We start from the raw sequence: 21,008 nt of genomic DNA, 5'->3' as shown, positions 1-21,008 counted from the left end.
GTCTGAGCGTCGGCCGGGCCGCGCCCCCACGCCCAGGCCGCCGCGGTCCGAGCGTTCCGAGCGCGGGCCGGGCCCAGCGCCGCCGCCGCCGCCGCCGCCGCCCCGGGCCGCCCCCGGCTCCTCCCCCGCCCGGGCCGGCCGGGCGCTCATGCGGGCCGAGCCCCGCCCCCCGCCCGCCGCCTGAGCCCGCGCCCGCCCGCACCATGCTCAAGTGCATCCCGCTGTGGCGCTGCAACCGGCACGTGGAGTCGGTGGACAAGCGGCACTGCTCGCTGCAGGCCGTGCCCGAGGAGATCTACCGCTACAGCCGCAGCCTGGAGGAGCTGCTCCTCGACGCCAACCAGCTGCGTGAGCTGCCCAAGGTGAGTGGCCGCTGGACCTGCCGCCGGCCCAGCCCTCGCACCGGGTCGGCGGGGTCGGCCTGGCTGCGACAGCCCGCTCCTCTGAGCCCTCAGCAGGCGCTGGCCCGGGCGGGACACCGCAGTCTCCAGTCGGCCTTGATGGTTCTTACTGGCCAGAGCCCCACCCCGGCCAGCCCCACCCTCCTCACCCACCGCCGGCGCTGGCACCAGGTGGCAGCGGTCATCAGGTGCCTGCCTGGGGGCGGGGATGGTCACAGCCTAGAGGAGGAGCTGCAGATTGAAAGCCGTGGGGGAAGGTGGATGGGGTTGGAGTGCATCAGGGTGGAAGGTGAACCCGGCGTGACTGACGGATAGGAACTTGCTGGACTGCTCTGGAGGTGGGGAGGCCAGCTTTCTGTCCGGACTGCTCTTCTCTTCCTCCTGGGTGCTGGGGTGGGGTCGGGGGCAGTCGTCTTGAGGTGCTTGTTCCTGGCAGGTCTGTAGTGCGTTTACTTCCCGCTGCCTTGTTCCTTCTGGACAACTTATTTTTCTTCTCTTAAGGCCACTTGGGAGAGGAGGTTAAAGGAAGCAGGGCACAAAAGGGTTTCCGTTTTGGAGATGGGGTGCAAAGTGGCCTAATGCTTGGGGGCTGCGTGCCACAAAGGGTGTGGCTCCACTCTGGGCTTGGACCAGGGCTCCTCACGGTCATCTCCAGGTCCCACCACACGTTGCCTGCAGCCCCTGCACGCATGCGGCCCGTATCTGTGGCTCTCTCCTATTTTCATTATACTTTGTTTTGGTAGTTGCCGAATTCTTGTCACGGGCTCAGGCTGGGGTGGTTGCTGGGGTGCAGTAGCAGAAACCACCACAGGCTTTGGAGGGCCCACTTGCTGGGTGGGTGGAAGAGGTGATTCAGGTGGTGGGTGGAGCCTTGAGGGAACACAGGGAACAGGGACTCATCAGATCAGAAAAAAAAAGTGACTTTCCACCTAAGACTTGAACGCGTAAGGTAAGTCACGTGGCCGCGTTGTATGGGGGGGGGGGTGACTGTGAGGTGACACAAGTTAGAAGTGCGGGAAGATGTGTGTGTATCTGTTTTTGTTTCCTTGCATTTCTCACTGCAGACCAGGGTGATGGGACAGGACCCGGGGTTCCTGTGTGGCCTGGAGCAGGGAGGGGTCTTCTGCTACAGGGCCCATCACCCCTGACCCTACCCCCTTGCCCACAGCCCTTTTTTCGGCTGCTGAACCTGCGCAAGCTGGGCCTGAGTGACAACGAGATCCAGCGGTTGCCCCCTGAGGTGGCCAACTTCATGCAACTGGTGGAGCTGGACGTGTCTCGGAATGGTGTGGAGCCTGGGGCGGGTCTGGGGTGGAATCTGAGGGTGGCAGGAAGGGCTTTGAGCTCCTGGAGGCTGTGGGCATCTCTCCATGGTGACCCCTCTCTCCTCACAGACATCCCTGAGATCCCCGAGAGCATCAAGTTCTGCAAAGCCCTGGAGATTGCAGACTTCAGTGGGAATCCTTTGTCCAGGTGGGTGGTGGCCGTGGCAGGGGTGGTAGTGGGGCTTGGGAGGTCCTGCAGCCTCTGCCTGGGCATCTGAGGACCCCTTGCTCCACTTAGGCTCCCCGAAGGTTTCACTCAGCTGCGCAGCCTGGCTCACCTGGCCCTGAATGATGTGTCCTTGCAGGCGCTACCTGGGGACGTGGGCAAGTGAGTGCATTCTTGGGGGGTGGAGGGGCTCAGTAGAGCGCTGTTCCTGCACCTCTCCCCACCGTCCTGCCTATCTCACGCCCCGCCCTGATCTTTTTCAGTCTCGCCAACCTGGTGACCTTGGAGCTCCGGGAGAATCTGCTCAAGTCCTTGCCTGCGTGAGTGGGCTTGGCCCTGCCAGCGGCCGGCCTAGGCCTCTTGGCCCCAGGGACCACGGGCCGTGTGGCCACGACAGAACTTGCTCTGTTTTCTCTGCAGGTCCTTGTCTTTCCTGGTCAAGCTGGAACAGCTGGATCTGGGAGGCAACGATCTGGAAGTGCTGGTGTGGAGAGGGCGGGGCTGTCGTGGGTGGGGCGGGGCCAGGCAGGGTAGGTGAGCCTTGGCCGTCACTCTGTCCCTGTCTCTTCTTGCAGCCTGACACCCTGGGGGCCCTGCCCAACCTGCGTGAGCTGTGGCTAGACCGGAACCAGCTGTCGGCCCTGCCCCCGGTGAGTGAGGGTGTGGCTGCGCCCGCTTCACGCTTGTCCGTCCCCTGACTCTCTGCACCTCCCTCCAGGAACTCGGGAATCTGCGGCGCCTGGTGTGCCTGGATGTGTCAGAGAACCGGCTGGAGGAGCTGCCTGCGGAACTCGGGGGGCTGGTGCTGCTCACCGACCTGCTGCTCTCCCAGAACGTGCTGCAGCGGCTTCCTGACGGCATTGGTTAGTGCTGGGAGGGGTGTGGCTGGTGGTGAACCCAGGTCTAGAGAGGGGTCCTGGGGTAAGGACCCTGATTTTGCTGGGTCCTGGGACACAGCCCTGAGGAGGGGTGACTGGCCTGAGGCCGGAGTGGGATGGCTGGTGCTGTTCCTGAGGAGCCGAGGCAGTTTGTGGTGGCAAGTGGGGATGGTGAGCTCGTGAGGGCACGATGGCAGGTCGGGGGGCAGCGGGTGCGTGGGAGCTGGTGGGCGTGGTCAGGTTGGCAGCAGGATGGCAAGGGTTGGGGGGTGAGCTCTCAGTGTTCTCGAGGCACAGGAGGCAGGGTGAGGGGCAGGCTGTTTCAGTCGTGTGGGTGGCTGGGCTCCCTGCCTCACTGAGCCCCGTCACCGTGTTTTCCTAATGCCAGGTCAGCTGAAGCAGCTGTCCATCTTGAAGGTAGACCAGAATCGCCTCTGCGAGGTGACGGAGGCCATTGGGGACTGTGAGAACTTGTCAGAGCTGATCCTCACGGAGAACCTGCTGACGGTGGGGCCCGGCCCCGCTGGTGGCTGGTTTCAGAGTTAGCATGGGATGCAGAGGGGGGGACGTCTGGAGGTGTGCAGAGTGGCGGGAGACCAGCGGCTGGAGGGGTCGGGGCCCCAGCGCAGGGGCAGAGACCGCCCCCTGAGAGCATTCATCTCCCTCCTCACGCTACCTGGGGGCTTCTGCTATCTCTGACCCTCCCTCCTCCCGGCCAGGCCCTGCCCCGCTCCTTGGGGAAGCTGAGCAAGCTGACCAACCTCAACGTGGACCGGAACCGCCTGGAGGCACTGCCGCCTGAGATTGGGGGCTGCGTGGCACTCAGCGTCCTCTCTTTGAGGGACAACCGCCTGGCTGTCCTGCCGCCGGAGCTCGCCCACACGGCCGAGCTGCATGTGCTGGATGTGGCCGGGAACCGGTGAGTAGCCCCCATGCCCGCCCGGCCTGGCTCCCACTGAGCTGACCGTGCCCGCTGTGCCCCCCCACCTCCCCCACCCGGAGCTAACCGTGCCCCTGGCCCCCAGTCTGCAGAGTCTGCCGTTCGCACTCACGCACCTCAACCTGAAGGCCCTGTGGCTGGCGGAGAACCAGGCGCAGCCCATGCTTCGGTTCCAGACTGAGGACGATGCCCAGACCGGCGAGAAGGTGCTCACCTGCTACCTGCTGCCCCAGCAGCCCCTGCCCAGCCTCGGTAGGTTGCTGGGGGGCGGGATGGGGCGTGGCCTCGGGCGGGGCGGGGCTTCCCCTTGATGCGCGCTTCCGCAGAGGACCCGGGGCCGCGGAGCCCTTCGGAGAGCTGGGGTGACGCCCCGCTCAGCCGCGTCAGCGTCATCCAGTTCCTGGAGGCCCCCGCGGGCGACGAGGACGCAGAGGAAGCCGCTGCCGAGAAACGGGTATGGGGGGGGTGGGGTCCCCGGGGGGCTCCCTCCTCCCCACCCCCGCCTGACCCCGGCCCCGCCCCGCCCCTCACCCCTGTGCCCACTGCAGGGCCTGCAGCGTCGGGCTACGCCTCACCCCAGCGAGCTCAAGGTGATGAAGAGGGGTGTGGAGCGTCGAAGCGAAGCCGACTCCTGCAGGCCCGACTCGGCACAGCGCTCACCCTCACCCCCGCCCTCGGAGGAGGTGCCTGGGGGGACCCGCGGGGCGCGGGAGGGATGCCCGCCTTACGGGCTGTCCTGCTCGGGAGCCCCAGGCTGGGTGCAGGGTTCCGGGTCCCGGTGTGGGCATGGGGAACCGGCCAGGAGAGGCTCCAGGTTGCAGTGGGGCGGCTCAGGGCCAAGCGCCCACACCCTCCCGCAGAGCAGGCTGCCTCCACCGAGGGCTGCCGGGCAGACACGGGGGGTCGTGTGGCGTGGACGTGCGGGCAGCTACAAGAGAGGAGCCAGAGGCAGCTGGGTCCTTGGCAGAGGGGACCGAGTAGTGGGCCCATTCCCTGTGGCGTCTTTCTCGGGCGTCTATGTTGTCAGCTTTTGTGAAGGGGGCTGGGGCCAGAACCAGGCAGGCCTAACTCCACTCATTCAGGAGTTTTAGTAGCAGGGTCAGGGGAGGCTTCAGGGCCCCTGGGGTACAGCAGGGCAGCTGGTGCCTGGGGGACAAGTGGCAGGGCCTGTGTCTGTGACACAGAGCCTTCCCCCCTGGGAAGCTGCCGCAGCTCGTCTGCAGAGGCGCGCTCACGTGGGGGTGCCTGCCCTTCCCCGTGCTGGTGTCATCGTGGGTACTCGCAAGACCTTCGAGGGTCCGCAACACAGAACAGTGGCTTTGTGTGCCCATAGCTGTTTGGTGGAGCTTGGCTTCCCTGGGGGTGGGACAGTGGGCACCCCAGAGGGCTGAGCACAGATTCCACTCCCTGCAGGGTAGGGGCAGCTGGGAGGGGGAGCCCACGAGGTGCTGTGGTCAGGCAGCAGGGAGCCCCGGGGTGAGTGGCCTGCACTGTGGAGTCCCCCGGTAGGCGGCCTGACCCACCACCTGACCCCGCCACAGGAGAAGAGGCTGAGCACCGAGTCTGGCCTGAGTGCGGACTCGCACCTGTCTGCCAGCACAGCCTCCCAGGGTGAGCCCGAGGGCCCGCTGGCCGAGGTGGAGGGGCCGAGCCAGCAGGAATCCACGCCAACCACCCAGGAGGAGGTCGTAGAGGAGATCTATGAGGAGGTGAGACTGGCCTTGGAGACTGCTTGCCCAGGGGTGGGCCTGCCGGGGTGGGCCTGCCTCCCCCTGCCCCTCCTCCTTCCCAAGCAGGTTGCTGTCAGGACCAGTCAAGGTGCAGGTGGGTCCCGCAGGTGTGCTCTTTCCTATGTGGAGCCCAGCAGGAGCCATGCTTCCCCAGGCAGGGGTGAGGGCCTGGGGATGAGGGCCTCCACCCCATGGCCAAGTTTGGCATGGGCCCTGCCCTCCCACATCCGTCACCGCCTCACATCCCCCTTTTGGGTTGTTCCCAGACCCCCGAGGGACCTTTATCGTGGCCCTGACGGGAACCCCAGCATCAGGCTGCTGAGAGCACAGTGCACGGGGTGGGCAGAGCCTCCTGGCGCCCCGATCCCCATCCTTCTCTGATCCGAGCGGCGGGGAGCCTCTCAGAGCCCCTGTCTGCTGCCACCTTCCCTGGGCCCGAGTGGGGTTGGGCCAGACCGACGTCCTCTCGCTCGGCCTCTCGCAGCCCACAGTGCGCTTCGCGGAGGACACGCTGCTCCTGCCCAGGGAGGATGGCGAGAGCGAGGAGGGGCAGCTGGAGGCCCCCTGGCCCCTGCCGGGTGAGAGACAGAGGCTTATCCGCAAGGACACGCCCCACTACAAGAAGCACTTCAAGATCTCCAAGCTGCCCCAGCCCGAGGCCGTGGTGGCCCTGCTGCAGGGGACACAGCCAGATAGTGAGGGCCCAGTAGGGTCTGGGGGCTGGCACAATGGCCCCCACGTGCCCTGGGCTCCTCGAGCCGAGGAGGAAGAGGAAGAGGAAGACGAGGAGGAGGAGGAAGCAGCGGCAGGAGCCGAGGAGGCGGACGAGGAGGAGGAGGAGAGGGAGGAGGCCGTGGCCTCTGCACCCTCTGTCAAGGTGGGTCTAACCCCACGCGCCAGCCCAAGCCGGGCCGGCCAGGCCCCTCGGTCCGCGCTGGCGGGATCTCAGGTGACACTCGAGGCCTGTGTCTTGAAACCAGCTGGTGAGGGAGGTGCCTGTCCCCACCTGCCCGCCCTCCTCCCCAGGCTGGCTGCTGACTCCACCCAGAGCTCCCTGCTGGCCTCGCAGCCCCATCCCAGGGCTCTGGCGGCCACTCCTTCTCTGCCCGGGCTCCTCTGCCTGCCCTGGCTCTCCTGAGGGCTGGCCTTCAGGCCAGCCGTGGGGCCCTCACCCGCCTCCTTGTCCTGGTCCTCAGGTGGCTCTCACGGGGCTCCTGGGGTCCGGTCTCCTCCGTGGGCTGCCCCTCTGCCGCAGCGCCCCTGTGTCTGCGGCGTCAGTGATTCTGCCCTGAGCACGGCGGCACGATGCCGTGACAGCTGAGGGGGCCTTGGACAGTCAAAACCGGGACAGCCAGGCCTAGGCTCAGCCCGCGGTGGTGCCCCCCTGTGACCCCGTTTGGCAGGTTGGCAGAAGCAGCCAGGCCTCCAGACTGGAGGGGACCCCGCGCCTGGGGGCAGCGCCAGGCACAGGCACAGGCAGGAAGGGCCCGGCACTCAGGCTGTGGGGGCTTGGTGTGGTCTTTTCTCTCTTTCCTGCTCGCGGTGGGGCCGGGCGAGGCGGTGGCGGGGCTGGGCGTGGCTGACCTGCATGCCCTTGCTGGTCCTGTCCTGACAGGGGGTGTCGTTTGACCAGGCCAATAACCTGCTGATAGAGCCCGCTCGCGTTGAGGAAGAAGAGGTCTGTACTCGCTTGCCGCTCTGTGCTCTGTACCCCAGGCTGCCGCTGGCCTCGCTTCCCGGGCTGCGGGCTCTGCGTCTCCTTCCCCCGCTCCTGCGCAGGCCTCCTCCTGCCGCCTCAGAGCCAGGGCCTGGGGCGCCTGACGGCCCTCTGGCACAGATGGGGGGGACAGGGCGCTGGCCTCCAGGTGAGGGTGGCCGATCTCGGGGGGGTGCTGGGCATCTCCCACCTCCCTGCCTGCGGCACCCCGGCCCTGGCACTGTTAGGCAGCCTTGTCACCCTCAGGCGAGGGCTCTCTCCGGGCTGTACTCCCTCAAGCCCCGGCATCACCCGCCCCGTCCAGCTCCTCTGTGGCCCGAGCCAGCCCTGGGAGAGGTGGTCGGTGGCCGGAGGGGACTGGGCCCTCCCCGCCTCCCGCTGAGTCCACCGGCAGCCCCGCTCCCTCGGCCCTCTTTGGACACCGTGTGTCTGTTCTGCTTCCAGCTGACGCTCACCATTGTGCGGCAGACGGGGGGCCTGGGCATCAGCATCGCGGGCGGCAAGGGCTCCACCCCCTACAAGGGCGACGACGAGGTGAGGAGCCGCTGCTGCCCTGCCCACTCCGTCCTGCTTGCGCCGCTTGGTGGTCCTGAGGACTCTGGGGTCCCCGTCCCCCAGAGAACGAACGGGGATCTGGAGGTCGGGGCTGCCCCGTCTGCCCGCAGTCTTTTTCAGCCTCGCCTTCTTTCGCTGGTTGCCGCTGTGCTAGGCGTGGGGTCAAAATTGTCTGGAAGCTTTTGACCGGCACCTTCTCGCTCCCTGACACCCGGGACCTCGCGACGGCCCGCGCCCAGCCCCTCTGACCACCCCAGGCCCACTTCTGCTTCTCCTGCACCCTTGGGCGTCTCTGCAGCCCAGACTGGGGGGCCTCTGGGCCTCGCAAAGCTGCCAAGGGCCCCTCCCCCAGAAGGGCAGGGTGGAGGCCCCTCCGTGGTCTCTGCCTATGCTCTCGGGCTCAGTTCTTGTTTATTCTCCAGGGCATATTCATCTCCCGGGTATCTGAGGAGGGCCCTGCGGCTCAGGCTGGGGTCCGAGTAGGCGACAAGCTCCTCGAGGTGAGTTGGCAGCCCCCGGCCCCTGTCTGAGTGAGGTACTGGGTTCTCGGGGCCTCACATCCTGGCTGTCGGGTGCTCGGCTGCTTCTCCCGCAGCCAGCTCTTCTCCTGAGAGCCCCAAGCACAGGACCCCTGGTGAGGCGTGCAGCTCATTAGCCAGAGCTTCAGGGGGCCCAGATGCCAGCCCCTGAGGCAGAGACCCCCGTCTGGGCGGGAGGCCTGATGGGGTGGGGCTCTGGCCATGCCAGGAGCAGAGATCTCAAGGAGGAATCTGCTCCTGAGGGCTGGTCTAGGAGGGGCTCAGACTTCTAACACGTCTGGGTGGCGGGTTGGTTCCTGCCCTGGAGCCCCTGCCTGTGCACCTGGCCACCCAGCCCTGGCAGGTGAGCTCATCATGGGAGGCCACGTGCCGGTGCTCACAGCTGCCACGACAGGGCAGGGTCTGGGGGCAGCGTGCCCGGCCCACGGGGCAGGGGGGCCAGTGGACAGAAGGCTGCAGGGCCAGGCGGGGCTGCTCCTACACCCGAATTTTATGGAGGAACTGCTGTACCCTGATGTCTGGGAGAGCCTGAGTCAGGGTCAGGGTGGAGGCAAGGGGCCAGAAGCCCAGAAACCACGGGGCACGCTTGGCTGTGGGATTGCTCAGATGAGAACGTGGCAGGGGTTTCCAGATCTGGGAAGCCAGGTGTGGACCAGCAGGAGGGGCCTCCGCCTGCTCTTCTCGGCCTGCTGGCGCCCTGGCCCTGGGCTTGCACAGGTGGTGGGCTCGTAGATAGCCAGTGCCCACAAGCGGGGGCAGTGACGGCCCACCACTTGCCTTGTGGCCTGTCCCCTGCTCTGCCTGCCCACCCGTAGAGGGGCCTGCCCTGACGAGCGCTGTGGCCTGCAGGTGAACGGCGTGGCCTTGCAGGACGCCGAGCACCAGCAGGCCGTGGAGGCGCTGCGTGGGGCGGGCACCACGGTGCACATGCGGCTGTGGCGGGAGCGTATGGTGGAGCCTGAGAACGCGGTCACCGTCACGCCTCTGCGGCCTGAGGACGACTACAGCCCCCGGGAGCGGTGGGGAGGCGGCCTGCGCCTGCCCCTGCTCCAGCCCGAGCCCCCCGGGCCCCTCCGCCAGCGCCACGTGGCCTGCCTCGTGCGCAGCGAGAAGGGGTTGGGCTTCAGCATTGCTGGGGGAAAAGGCTCCACACCCTACCGGGCTGGAGACCCGGTGAGGCGGGTGGGCGGGGCCAGGGAGGGGTGCTGGGGGGCAGGACCAGGCCAGCCTGCGGTAAAGAGCTCTCCTTCCCTCTCCCCTGCAGGGTATCTTCATCTCCCGCATTGCTGAGGGGGGCGCCGCCCACCGGGCGGGCACCCTGCAGGTCGGCGATCGCGTCCTCTCCGTGAGTGGGGGCAGAGGGGCCCTCCCATTACCCAGCTGCCTCACTCACCCCATGGGGCCCCCTGACTGGCCACACTCTTGCAGATCAACGGGGTGGACATGACGGAGGCCAGGCACGACCACGCTGTCTCCCTGCTGACCGCTGCCTCTCCCACCATCGCCCTGCTGCTGGAACGGGAGGCCGGGGGGCCACTTGCCCCCGGTCCTCCACCACACTCCCCCCCACCCCTTGCTGCTACCACCACCACCGTGGCCACTGCCACCCCTGGGGAGCCCGGGCCGCTAAGGCTGGCCCCCAGTTTGCTGGCCGCTGCCCTGGAGGGGCCGTACCCAGTGGAGGTGAGACCCCAGTCCCCACCCTTAACCACCCCCCGGCCCCCTCCTCCACGTCCACACGGCTTTAGGTATGGGGTGCTAGCCGCACCGGTGGGAAAGCAAGTACTTACACCCTCTGCGGCTCCAGGACACCGGGGCATCGTTCAGTAGCGGGTCTCCTCCTCCTGTGGTCTCTTGTGCACCGCAAAACGGCCTCCCTGCGGTGGAGCGCCCTGATCCCACACACTCTCTGGGCTTGGAAAGCGCCCCTTTGGTACTTTGCCAGGCCTGTTCCAGCCACCCCTCCCACCCCTCCATGTCCCCAGGAGATCTGTCTGCCGAGAGCTGGGGGCCCCTTGGGGCTCAGCATTGTCGGGGGCTCCGACCACTCCAGCCACCCATTTGGTGTCCAGGAGCCCGGCGTGTTCATCTCTAAGGTAGAGCGGATCCCGCAGGCATCTTTGTGCACAGGGGGCCCAGCCCAAGCACAGGGCGGCCAGAGCCCCAGCCCACTGCGCACCACCCTCCCCCAACAGGTGCTCCCCCGGGGCCTGGCTGCACGCAGTGGCCTGCGGGTTGGGGACCGCATCCTGGGAGTGAATGGGCAGGATGTGCGGGACGCCACCCACCAGGAAGCGGTCAGCGCCCTGCTCCGGCCCTGCCTGGAGCTGGTCCTGCTCGTGCGGAGGGACCCGCCGCCCCCGGGCATGCGGGAGCTCTGTATCCAGAAGGCCCCTGGAGAGAAGCTGGGCATCAGCATCCGTGGGGGCGCCAAGGGCCACGCAGGGAACCCCTGTGACCCCACGGACGAGGGCATCTTCATCTCCAAGGTGAGCGCCCCCCCTCGTCGGCCCCGCTCCACTGCATTCCTCGGGGCAGAAGGGGGCTCCGGCATGGGCTGGTCCTGAGCTCTGGGGCCGGGTCTCCCCACAGGTGAGCCCCACAGGAGCAGCCGGGCGAGATGGCCGCCTGCGGGTGGGGCTGCGGCTGCTGGAGGTGAACCAGCAGAGCTTGCTGGGCCTGACGCACGGCGAAGCCGTGCAGCTGCTACGCAGCGTGGGCGACACCCTGACTGTGCTTGTCTGTGATGGCTTCGACACCAGCGCCCCCGAGGTCAGTGCCCCCGCCCGGCCGGTGCTCTGCCACGGGGACTGGGTCCTTCCCTGGAGGGGTCCCGGTGACCTGACCCTGTGCGGGCCGGGAGAGCTGACCCTTTCCGCCTCCAAGCCTGGGAAGCGCTCGGCCATCGTGAGTCAGCCCCAGGGGTGACCAGGGCGGTGCCGGGCCCTGGTCTTGGCCACCGCTCATGGCCTGTGGAGGCTCTGGCCCAGGTTGGACGAAGCATGTGCACAGACGGCCTGGTCGTGTCTTGAAAGAAAAGGCTGAGTCACCTGCCTCCAGGTGAGCAGTACGTGTACCGTGTGGCCGCTGGGCCAGGGCAGGATGGCGCAGAGCCGGGCACACGGCCTCCCTGCAGACTCGCACAGGACCCCATCCTGCTGGCCCAGGCACCATCCTGCTCTTGCTGGCAGCGCCTCAGCAGGGAGCTCGGCGCCCAGGATCCCCCCATCCCAGGTGGGCCTGTGGCGGAACCCAGCTGTCCTCCCTCCTAGCCCCCTGGAGAGTGTCTGGGCTCTGGAGGCCTGGTGCCTGGCCCGGTCTGTGTCCTGGACAGGCCTGGCTTCCGAGCCTCAGCGTCCCCTCTGCTCGGGAGGGTCCCGCTGTCCTGCTCTTTTCCGTTTTGTTTTCTCCACGTCTGTCGCCGGGCCCCCGGCATAAGCTGATGCCCGCCTGGGCCTCCGAAGGCTCGTCACCTGCAGTGGCTGCCAGCTCCACCCTGAGGGTGCCCTTGCTGGCACAACCTCTGCAATGGGGCAGTCACCTTGGTTTGGCCTGCAGTGGCTCTTTGGGATGGTGACTTACTGCCCCACTTTCCCTGCGCTGCCGGGGACAGATCACCCTCATTCTGTGTGTCGCCTCCTGAACGGGGAAGGACTCTGCATTCGTGTTCTTTGCTCCAGGGCTGGATGCTGGGCTGGAGGCCCCACTCCCGGGGTTCTGGGGCTACCCTCTGCTGGCTTCCGTGCCCACATCTCTTGTGTAGTCACTGGAACCCTGTCGTTTCTGGGGAGCAGTCTCTCTCAGGTTTCCAGAGAAGGCTTTGCCTTCCATTTACTTAATTAAAACGTGTATTTAAGTGTTTTAGTCCATACGTTTACTTATTTTAAAGCTTTTTGTACAAAGAAAGAGAATAAATACAGCTTCATGGTAAAGGGTAGGGGCTGGTGTGTTCCAGACTTTACAGGGGGCCTTCACTGTGTTCTGCTGGTTGTTCTTTGACTTCCTGCATCTGGCCTTCTCTCCAGTGTTGCTGTATCTGCGCTGTGTTACCAGCCAGAGCGCCCAGGAGCCCATCTTTATGCTTCGGGGGGAGTTTCTGCAGGAAAGAGTCCTGGAAGAGTGGGTGCTGGGCCAGAGGCCACAGGCTTGCCCTGTCTCCCACCCCCTCCCAGCCTCAGGCAGCACCAGCTTCTGTTTCTGTGGGATCTGGCAGGCAGTGCCATCTCGTTTTCTCGTCCTTTTCCTTTTGGGAGTTTGTCTTTAGTCACTAATTCATGTAACTCCTGTAACTTGCAGTTGCTCCTTTGTGTTGTAAGTTTCAGTCTTTTATTACATAGGGCATGAGTGGTTTTGTCTTTTGCTGTTTAGGAATGGCCTCTCTGGGGTTACAGAAATGGAGACTTCTATGAATTAAGTCTTCCAAACTTCTTTATGATCTCTGGGTTTGGTTTTTGCTTAGGAAAAATCTTCTCTGTTGCAAGATTGTCAAAGCACTTTTTTAGAAAACATACAGCTCTGTAATCCACCTGGAATTGCTTTTCAAGCAAATGGATCTTTTGTCCCAATGGTATGCACTAAAACGTCTGTCATTCTCCCACTGATTTGGGGAAATCTGACTTCCTTGTGGGTCAGATCCGCATTCCTGTGGCCCAGGATGGGGCCCTGGGGAGCCGGACGCACTCTTGGGCCAATGCTGCTGTCCTCAGTATAGCCACTTTAGACTGTGTTTCAAGACCTAACCGGTGAAGTCACCCACTTTTTTTTCTTCTTTTGAAAAGTTTTAGTCTGTTTTCATGTGTTTCCTAAATGGACCTGCCAAGTTCCCTAACAAAAGTTGGTTGGGACTCAGGGATTAGCTTTGATCTCTGACTGTGTAAGTTTTCCCCAAGCACATTCATAGGTTGCTCGTTTCCTTATTCTCGTCAGTGACTTTCTTTCATCCCCTAGCGGAAGCCCTGCGTGCGGCCCGATTGGTGGCTGCGGGTCCCCTTTTCCTGGGAGGTCAGGCCCCTCCGTCCCCCCGGGACCCGGTGGTGGTGGTGGCCAGTGGCCTTCCCATGTGCCGACTTCCAGGCTGTAGTTGATATAACATTTTTTTTTAATATGGAGGGCTGTTTCCATTTATAACCCGTAAGAATTATTCTCTGAAGTGGGTGTTGGTTTTCTGAAGTCCCTTCATTGATGGTTTTTACAGCCCTGTGCCAACTGGGGTTGAGGCTCAGCGCACAGGTTTCCTCTGGCTGGCTTGGTGCTTGAAAGGAAAAGGGGTAACACCATTCGTCCCCCCACCCCCATTTCTCTTAACCTCGGCCCACCTGACTCATCTGCATTGACCCTTTCGACCCCTGTAGGAATCAGAGTTTGCAGCCATTTCCCCGAACTTTGACTGGATTCTGCAGACCCACCTTCGTGTCAGCCCGCGCCCTGCCCCTCCTCCGCGGCGCTCTGCACGGTGTGGGGCGGACTATCGTCAGTACCTGCCTGTCTTGCTCTTGGGCCGCAGCCCCTGCGGGCTCCTGTACAGCGGACAGCCCTGGTGGCCGGTCTCCGGCTGCAGGGCCTCGGGGGCCGCTGTGCGCTTTCCAGGACACCTCCTCGCTGTAGTGCTCAGCACGTTGGTGCAAGGTCGGGGATGTTCTCTCTCCTCCGCCTCTTCTCTTCTGTGGTCCTGTCACCTTTTTGATCTGATTTCTGTTGCCTCTTCCTTTTCATCATACTCACCAAAGTCCTGTGTATTTGAACGGACTTTTCAAGTAACCAGCTTTAGGATTTTGATCAAGACTGCCTTTCTTTTTCAGTATTTCCTCGATTACTGCTCTAAGGAAGAACGCTTCAGTTACTCCTTCTACATCTGTTGCTTTTAGTTATTCTACTGACCTTTCTGTAAGGAAGAAATTTTCTTTATCAGCTATTTTTTTAATCCTAAAATAAGATTTTATACAGGAGAGGTGTGATAAATACTTTGATTCTTTCCTTTCATTTGTTGATTTTTTAAATAACAAGCTGGTGCCTTGGAAAACCCCAAAGATGGCTACAGAGGTGTTTTTCTGTCTTTGTTTTTAGGGTCTGTGTATTCTCGGTGTGCCGTCCTCGTTGGGCAGTGTGGCTCCCGTGTCCTTTGAGTGTGACACCTGTCGTTCGTTAGCGTCCTGCTCTCTGGTGTGACCAGGTGTCCATGTATTTCCTGCCCCAGCCCTGGGCGTGGGGTTCAGAGCTGTCACTGGCCTGGTGCTTGTGGCTCTGAGCTGTCGTTGCTTCTGGGCCTCTGCGGCACATGAATCCTGGGAAGTGGATATTTTTGGAAGGAGAAAAATCATGAATTTGTACTGTTACTTTCAATTCATATTTAAGGTTACAGCGTTTTGACTTTTTTGATTTTATATTTGTATTTTTCTCATCTTAAAAACTGTTTCAGTAAATTAAATAACATTACCATAATTATAATTTCAACAAGCAATATCAATATTATTACTAATAATGAAACCATTAATAGCATCTTTTTTTTTTTTTTTTTTTTTTTAAATTTACTTGGCTTCACCGGGTCTCAGTTGCAGTTGCATGTGGGATCTTCGTTGTGGAATGCAGGCTCTTAGTTGCAGCATGCGGGATCTAGTTCCCTGACCAGGGGTGGAACCTGGGCCCCCTGCATTAGGAGCATGGAGTCCCAACCACTGGACCGCCAGGGAAGTCCCCATTAATAGCATCTTAAATTTCTTCATGTCCTTAGGGTTTATCCACCGAGGAGGCACAGTCAAAATACTGTGTGTTTAAGTCACTTTAAATAATTCTCTGAATTGTTCTACTGCCAACTTGACACACAGTTAGGCTTACTTGTTTTCCGTTTTTAGAGATGACTTTAAAAGATGTTTCTTATTATAAGTCTTATGTGGCCCCAAAGCCAAAACTACGGACACGCACCTTGAGGAATCAGTCCCGTCTCCGCCCCACAGGCCATCATCTGCCTTAGTGTTGCTTTCTCCTGCCATTCTTTATTTCTGAAAGATATAAGCAAGTATATAAAATAATTTTAAAGTTGTAGGAAAGCGTCAAGAACACTCACTCAGAGGCCCCATGTGCGTCCCGCCAGCGGTCTTGGGGCAACGCCAAAGGCCACGGTCGGGGGCATGCGGGTGTCTGGTTGCCACGCCTGCTCACGTCTCCCTGACTCTGGCCTTGAACTTCGGACGAGCACAGGCCACCACTGTGTGGAACAGCCCTCGCTGTGGGTCTGTCCAGTGTTTCCTCAGGACGGGCTTCAGTGGATGCCTTTTTGGCAGGGTTATCACAGAGGTGACACTGTCTTCAAGGGCCTCCCACCAGGACGCATGGATGGTGGTGTCCCGTCAGTGACCCTCTCCACGGGGGCGTCTCCGGGTTGCTCCACCGCAAAGTGACTCTTTCCCCCCCCCCTTGAAATTAACAGGTGCTTTGTGGGGAGGTGCTGTGAGACTGTGTAACTGCCCTGCTCTTCGCTGGGCACCCCCAAGGATCAGCCCCGCTGCTGTCCACGCCTCGGTCCCTGGTGGTAGCTCGTGCGCCGTCCCCGTTGTTCCTTCCACGTGCATTGGGCGGCTTCCTGCCCTGACGAGGGGTTTTCCCTTCTTCCTTAGCATAGATTTGCCAGTTTCCATTTTACTTCACGGGTGATAGTTTGTCACTACCGCTGTTGATTTTGCTGCTCAAGCCACCCCAGACTTGGCTGATGAGAGAGGCTTCTGGCTGGCCCTGGCCCTGTTAGCATGACCCACCTTCCTTTAAGCAGCTTACTTTCTGGCACAAGATGTCTGGGGTCATTTCATACTTTCCCACCCAGGAGCACTGGCTCTTTTAGTGGAAAGTGATACTTAGAAGCCAGAATCTGGGCCCTGGGCATGCCCACGGCTGTCGGGGTGTCATGGTCTCAGGACCTCTCAGTGGCTGGAATCACACCTGTGAATGTAGGCACGTTTGCATCCGCGATTATCTCTGTAGTTCTGGAAAAGCGTGTGTTCACGTCATGCCTTTATCACTCATTCCAGTCAACACCACGGATCAGCTCTTCCATATTCGAACAGACTTTTCTGGTGTGAGAACCAGTGTTGGCCTCCTTGCCGCCTGGACTTCCGCCTCAGTCCCTCTCTGTGCCGTCAGCCACGTTGCTGCTCCACGCCCCACCCCTGCCATCTTGTTGTCGGTTCTTTGCTCCCCGGGCTGATTGTTACGTGGCCAGCCTTTTCCGCCCCATGGCCCAGCGTCACCGCCTGGGAATCCTGCCCCGCATCAGAACATCCTCTGGTGCACGCAGCGTACAGACGTGACCTGTGGGTGCCCCGAGTCACAGACAGGATGATGGCGTGGCGTCCTGAGTGGGCGGCGGCGCTGCTCACAGAGCCCGCCCCCAGAGGCCACCTCAGGTACGTGTGGTCACTCAGCCCGCTCCTCCCGCAGGTGTCCCCAGGCGTCATCGCCAACCCCTTTGCAGCGGGCATTGGCCGCCGGAACAGCCTGGAAAGCATCTCCTCCATCGACCGGGAGCTGAGCCCCGAGGGACCCGGCAAGGTCAGAACCGCCTGCAGCCAGCAGCCCCAGGGCTCGGGAGCCTAAGGCCGTCATCAGTGCTGACCACTGTCTCTGCTCACAGGAGAAGGAGCTGCCTGGACAGACCCCACAGAGGGGGCCGGAGGCCGTGGTGAGTGTCCGGGTTGTCCCTGCCCTGCACGGTGGGCTTCTCCGCACGTGGGCCCGTGGCTCCGAGCTCTGGCTGCCCACCCCGCCCCCCTCGCAGCTGCACGTCCCACACTCGGCGGCAGGCACAGCCCCTGGTAGCCCTGTGTCCACTCTGCTCCCCAGGGTCGGAGCCTGGAGAGCCTGAAGCTGGACTGCCGTGCCCTGGCCGCCACACCCAGCGCCGGCAATGTGCAGAGGGTCAGTCCCTGATTGTCACACCCCTGTCCTGGCCTCTGTCTGCTTACCTGTCCGTCAGTCCTGCCCCCGTCTTAACCCCCTTCCCTCCGCCTGAGACCCTTGCAGGGCAGGGGCAGCTTGAGGCCACCGGAGTGGTCAGGGCGGGATCGGGCCCCAGCCACGGTGGGGGAGGACGGGCTGGAGCAGCTGCCGGAGCCCCGGAGACCGTGGCTGGCGAGGAGGCCCAGCGCTCCCAGCTGGGGGTGGGGACGCCGGACGGGAGGCGTGTGCTTCTCATTCCTCTCCCAAAAGCTAGAAATAACCCCTCCCGGAGGGTGTGCCCCACCAGCTGCTGCTGGGAGACCCCGCAGGACCGACCGTGAGTGGTCGGGAGGAGGCTCCAGGAGTTGCAGTGGGGAGGCTGCGCTGGGTGAGAGGCCGGGTGGGGCCTGGGGGCTGAGGGAGCCCGCTCAGGGGCTTTGTGAAGACCCTCCTCCCTCCCTTGGCCACAAACAGGCAAGAGCAGGAAGTCCCCAGGATGGGTGGGAGCCCAGTGTCCTCTGACCAAGAAGGGGCACAGCTGCAGGGGCGGCTGGCAGCAGTCGGGGCCTCCCTGGCTCATGGATCTCTGCGGCTCACGGGGAGGGTGGGTGGCCCCGCTGTGGGGAAAGCCCGCCTGTCTCGGGATGTTCCCTGGGCTGGTCAGGTCAGGGAGCTGAGGACCAGCCTCTGCTACCAAAGCAAGCACCCCACCCCCCAGGTCCTCCTTGTGGGGCCCCAGCCCTGCCCAGCCCTCATCCCACCCACCACTCGGCTCCTCCAGGTGCCGTCTGGGGCAAGCGGCGGGAAGATGTCTGAGGCCCCCTGTTCCCCTGGCCACCAGCAGGTGAGTGCACACGGGGTGGGAGGGTGGAGGACTCCAGAGGGGTGCTGCCTGCAGAGCCCCCTCCTCTGGGAAGGGGGTTGCCAGGGGACAGCGCCTCTCCCCAGCTGCCATCCGGCACTCTTGAGGACACAACCTGTGGGCCCCTTCCTGGCAGAGCTGGGTGGCGTGGGGCTGAGGAGCTCCTGTGGCTTCCCTGGGCAGATGGGCTGTGGGTGGTCAGGGCGGCCTCACCCCCATCCGTCCTCCCGTCTGGGAGCCCCTGGGGGCCAGCTTGGCCCTGCCCCCACCCCCACCTGCTTGCAGAGGCTCCCCGGTTCTGCTGTATGGGGAGGGCCAGGCCGTGGGCACCCCCCTCTCGCCTGGTGGCAGGGTCGGGGTGGGCACTGGAAGTGCCAGCTTGGAGCCCAGCTCCCAGCCTCTGCCCCTTCCCGACACGGCAGATGGGTGAGTGTTGGCCTCACACCCTGGACACCCACCCAGCCGCCCACCTTGGCTCCATCTCTCTTTTTTCCCCGCCCTCCCCCCCATCCTTACATCCCCTCACCTGAACCGATTCTCCTGGTCCCTGCATCTGCCCTTTGCAGACAAAGCCTGGGGTGATCCAGCCAGTGGCTCAGGCCTGGCCAAGGGGCTCCCCAGCCCTCAGGGGCAGAGGTGATCCCCAATCCGTGAGTGCCCTGACCCCTGGGGGCGGGGGGGGGGGGGTGGGAGGGGAGGCAGTCAGCAAGGACAGCTGGTGGTGGGACGGGTGGTGGCTGCAGCCGGGACAGCTGCCACCACACAGCTCACTTTGCCCCCTCCGCCAGCCCCCCTCCCCGCCCTCCCCGCCCTCCCCGCCCTCCCCTGACGAGCTGCCCGCCAACGTGAAGCAGGCGTATAGGACCTTCGCTGCCGTGCCCGGCCTGCACCCGCCCCTGGAGGCCCCTGCCCAGGTAGGTGGTGGGCGGCCCACCGGTCCCCTGCTGCGTGTTCCTGCCGGGGTGCGAGACCCGAGGGACCGGCTCTCAGGGCGCGCTCTCCCCAGCCCCCCACGCCTGGGCCCACGGCCTCCCCGGAGCAGCTGTCCTTCCGCGAGCGGCAGAAGTACTTCGAGCTGGAAGTGCGGGTGCCCCACACGGGGGGTCCCCCTAAGCGCGTGTCGCTGGTGGGTGCCGACGACCTGCGGAAGATGCAGGAGGAGGAAGGTGAGCAGCCGACTGGGTGGGGGGGGGGTCGGGGAGGGGAGCACCGGCTCGCGGCCTGACCCGCCCCTCCCCTACTCCCTCCCAAGCCCGAAAGCTGCAACAGAAGAGGACGCAAATGCTGCGCGAGGCGGCGGGGGACGCGGCGGACGCGGCGGGCGCGGGGCGCACGGAAGGCGAGGCCCCCGAGGAAGAGGAGCCCGAGGAGGAGCTGCCCTGGGCCGGCCGGGGCCCCGCCGCAGGGTGAGCGGGGGGAGGGGCCGCCCCCCAGCGTCGCCCCCTCCCCGCTCTCCGCCCGCGCGGCGCCCCTCCACCCGGCTCTCCTGTCGCCCGGCCCAGGCTTGGCCCCGCGTCCCCCCCGCCGCAGGGAGGCGGCGCTCCGGTGCGGACGGCCAAGGCCGAGCGGCGCCACCAGGAGCGGCTGCGCGTGCAGAGCCCGGAGCTGCCGGCGCCTGAGCGGACCCTATCCCCGGCGGAGCGCCGCGCCCTGGAGGCCGAGAAGCGCGCGCTGTGGAGGGCGGCCAGGTGAGGCCCCGCCCCGCGCTGCTCCCGCCCCGCCCCCTCCCCCGCCCTCCGACCCTGCCCAGCCCGCCCTCCGCTCCCCTGCCCGCAGGATGAAGTCTCTGGAACAGGACGCCCTCCGCGCACAGATGGTCCTCAGCAAGTCTCAGGAGGGCCGAAGCAAGCGAGGGCCTCTGGAGCGCCTGGCCGAGGCCCCCTCGCCAGCGCCCACCCCGTCACCCACCCCCTTGGAAGGTCTGTGCGTCGTGGGGAGGCGGGGGGCTCAGCCTGCGGCGCGGACCTCTCCCGACGTCCACTTCTTGTCCCTCCAGACCTCGGCCTCCAGACCGGCACCTCCCCGGGACGCTTGGTGAGGAACCAATGGCTGTTACCCTTCCCTGCACTCCTCCCCTGGTGGGGGGCAGGGATCCAGACTCCCCCACCCCTCTTTCTTCTTACGCTCTGTACCTCTCTCCGCACGCTGTCCTTTCAAGGCCTTGTCTGGGAGGAAGTTTGACTACAGGGTGTTTGCAGCCCTCCCCTCTTCCAGACCTGTCTTTGACATGCAGGTACCGGGCCCTCCTGGCCCTTCTGCAAGACAGCCCAACCAGCTCCTGCCACCTTTCTGCTGTGCCTGTCACCCAGCCCTGTCCCCTCCTCTGGCACCCTCCCTGTCTCTCTGTGGCCCACCCCCCCATCCTCCAGCCAGGGCTCAACAGGGACCCACCCAGGCTCAGGTGGGTGGTTTCAGGCAGGTCCGGGGCGGAGCCCTGAGCAGCCCTTCTCCCCATGACAGTCCCCAGATTTTGCTGAGGAGCTGAGGTCCTTGGAACCGTCTCCGAGCCCTGGTGAGTCGGCAGGCGCGGCCCCGGGTGCTCCCAGGGTGCCCAGGGCCCATCAGCTCACTCCCTGCCCCCGTCGGCCAGGTCTGCCAGAGGAGGATGGAGAGGTGGCCATGGTGCTTCTGGGCAGGCCTTCTCCAGGCGCCGTGGGCCCCGAGGAGGTGGCCCTGTGCAGCAGCCGCCGCGCCGTCCGGCCGGGGCGCCGGGGCCTGGGCCCGGTGCCCTCCTAGAGGGTCAGGGTACCTCCCCCGACTTGGGGTGGGGGCCCTGCCAGCTCCAACACCACCCTTGCCTCGAGTCTTTTAACCTGGCCATTAGCATTTTAAAGAGGTCCCCTCAGGAGTTCTGGCCGCTAACTGCCCCCGCCCCAGCCGGGACCTCCTGGCGAGACTGTAACTAGTGATGTTTGTACAACCAAAGACTCTATTTTGTGGTTTAAGGAGAATAAAATTGACTACGTTTTA

At 64.0% G+C, this 21,008-nt stretch overlaps 1 protein-coding gene across 14 annotated transcripts; it reads left to right on the top strand.

The window, feature by feature from the left end:
• Positions 1-153: 153 nt before the first annotated feature.
• SCRIB (scribble planar cell polarity protein) lies at positions 154-21,008 on the top strand. Of its 14 annotated transcripts, XM_068526087.1 has the most exons (38): positions 155-362; positions 1,570-1,687; positions 1,796-1,874; positions 1,965-2,054; positions 2,156-2,212; positions 2,313-2,376; positions 2,468-2,542; positions 2,611-2,755; positions 3,159-3,277; positions 3,490-3,689; positions 3,796-3,962; positions 4,037-4,164; positions 4,259-4,393; positions 5,252-5,419; positions 5,925-6,317; positions 7,056-7,118; positions 7,602-7,691; positions 8,135-8,212; positions 9,101-9,424; positions 9,516-9,596; positions 9,680-9,934; positions 10,237-10,347; positions 10,447-10,740; positions 10,844-11,023; positions 16,679-16,789; positions 16,872-16,919; positions 17,081-17,155; positions 17,958-18,020; positions 18,605-18,688; positions 18,827-18,952; positions 19,045-19,204; positions 19,291-19,444; positions 19,541-19,726; positions 19,815-19,957; positions 20,035-20,072; positions 20,197-20,271; positions 20,499-20,550; positions 20,629-21,008. In XM_068526087.1, the coding sequence occupies exons 1-38, from the start codon at positions 204-206 to the stop codon at positions 20,772-20,774; spliced, it is 5,034 nt and encodes a 1,677-aa protein (XP_068382188.1). In that variant the 5' UTR covers positions 155-203; the 3' UTR covers positions 20,775-21,008. The 14 variants fall into 14 exon arrangements, with proteins under 14 accessions (XP_068382180.1, XP_068382181.1, XP_068382179.1 ...); XM_068526090.1 differs by lacking the exon at positions 18,605-18,688; XM_068526085.1 differs by having other exon boundaries at positions 20,499-21,008.

Source organism: Eschrichtius robustus, chromosome 17, assembly GCF_028021215.1.
Source record: "Eschrichtius robustus isolate mEscRob2 chromosome 17, mEscRob2.pri, whole genome shotgun sequence".
In the NCBI taxonomy this organism is placed as follows: Eukaryota; Metazoa; Chordata; class Mammalia; order Artiodactyla; family Eschrichtiidae; genus Eschrichtius; species Eschrichtius robustus.
This window is presented reverse-complemented; position numbering and strand designations above follow the sequence as displayed.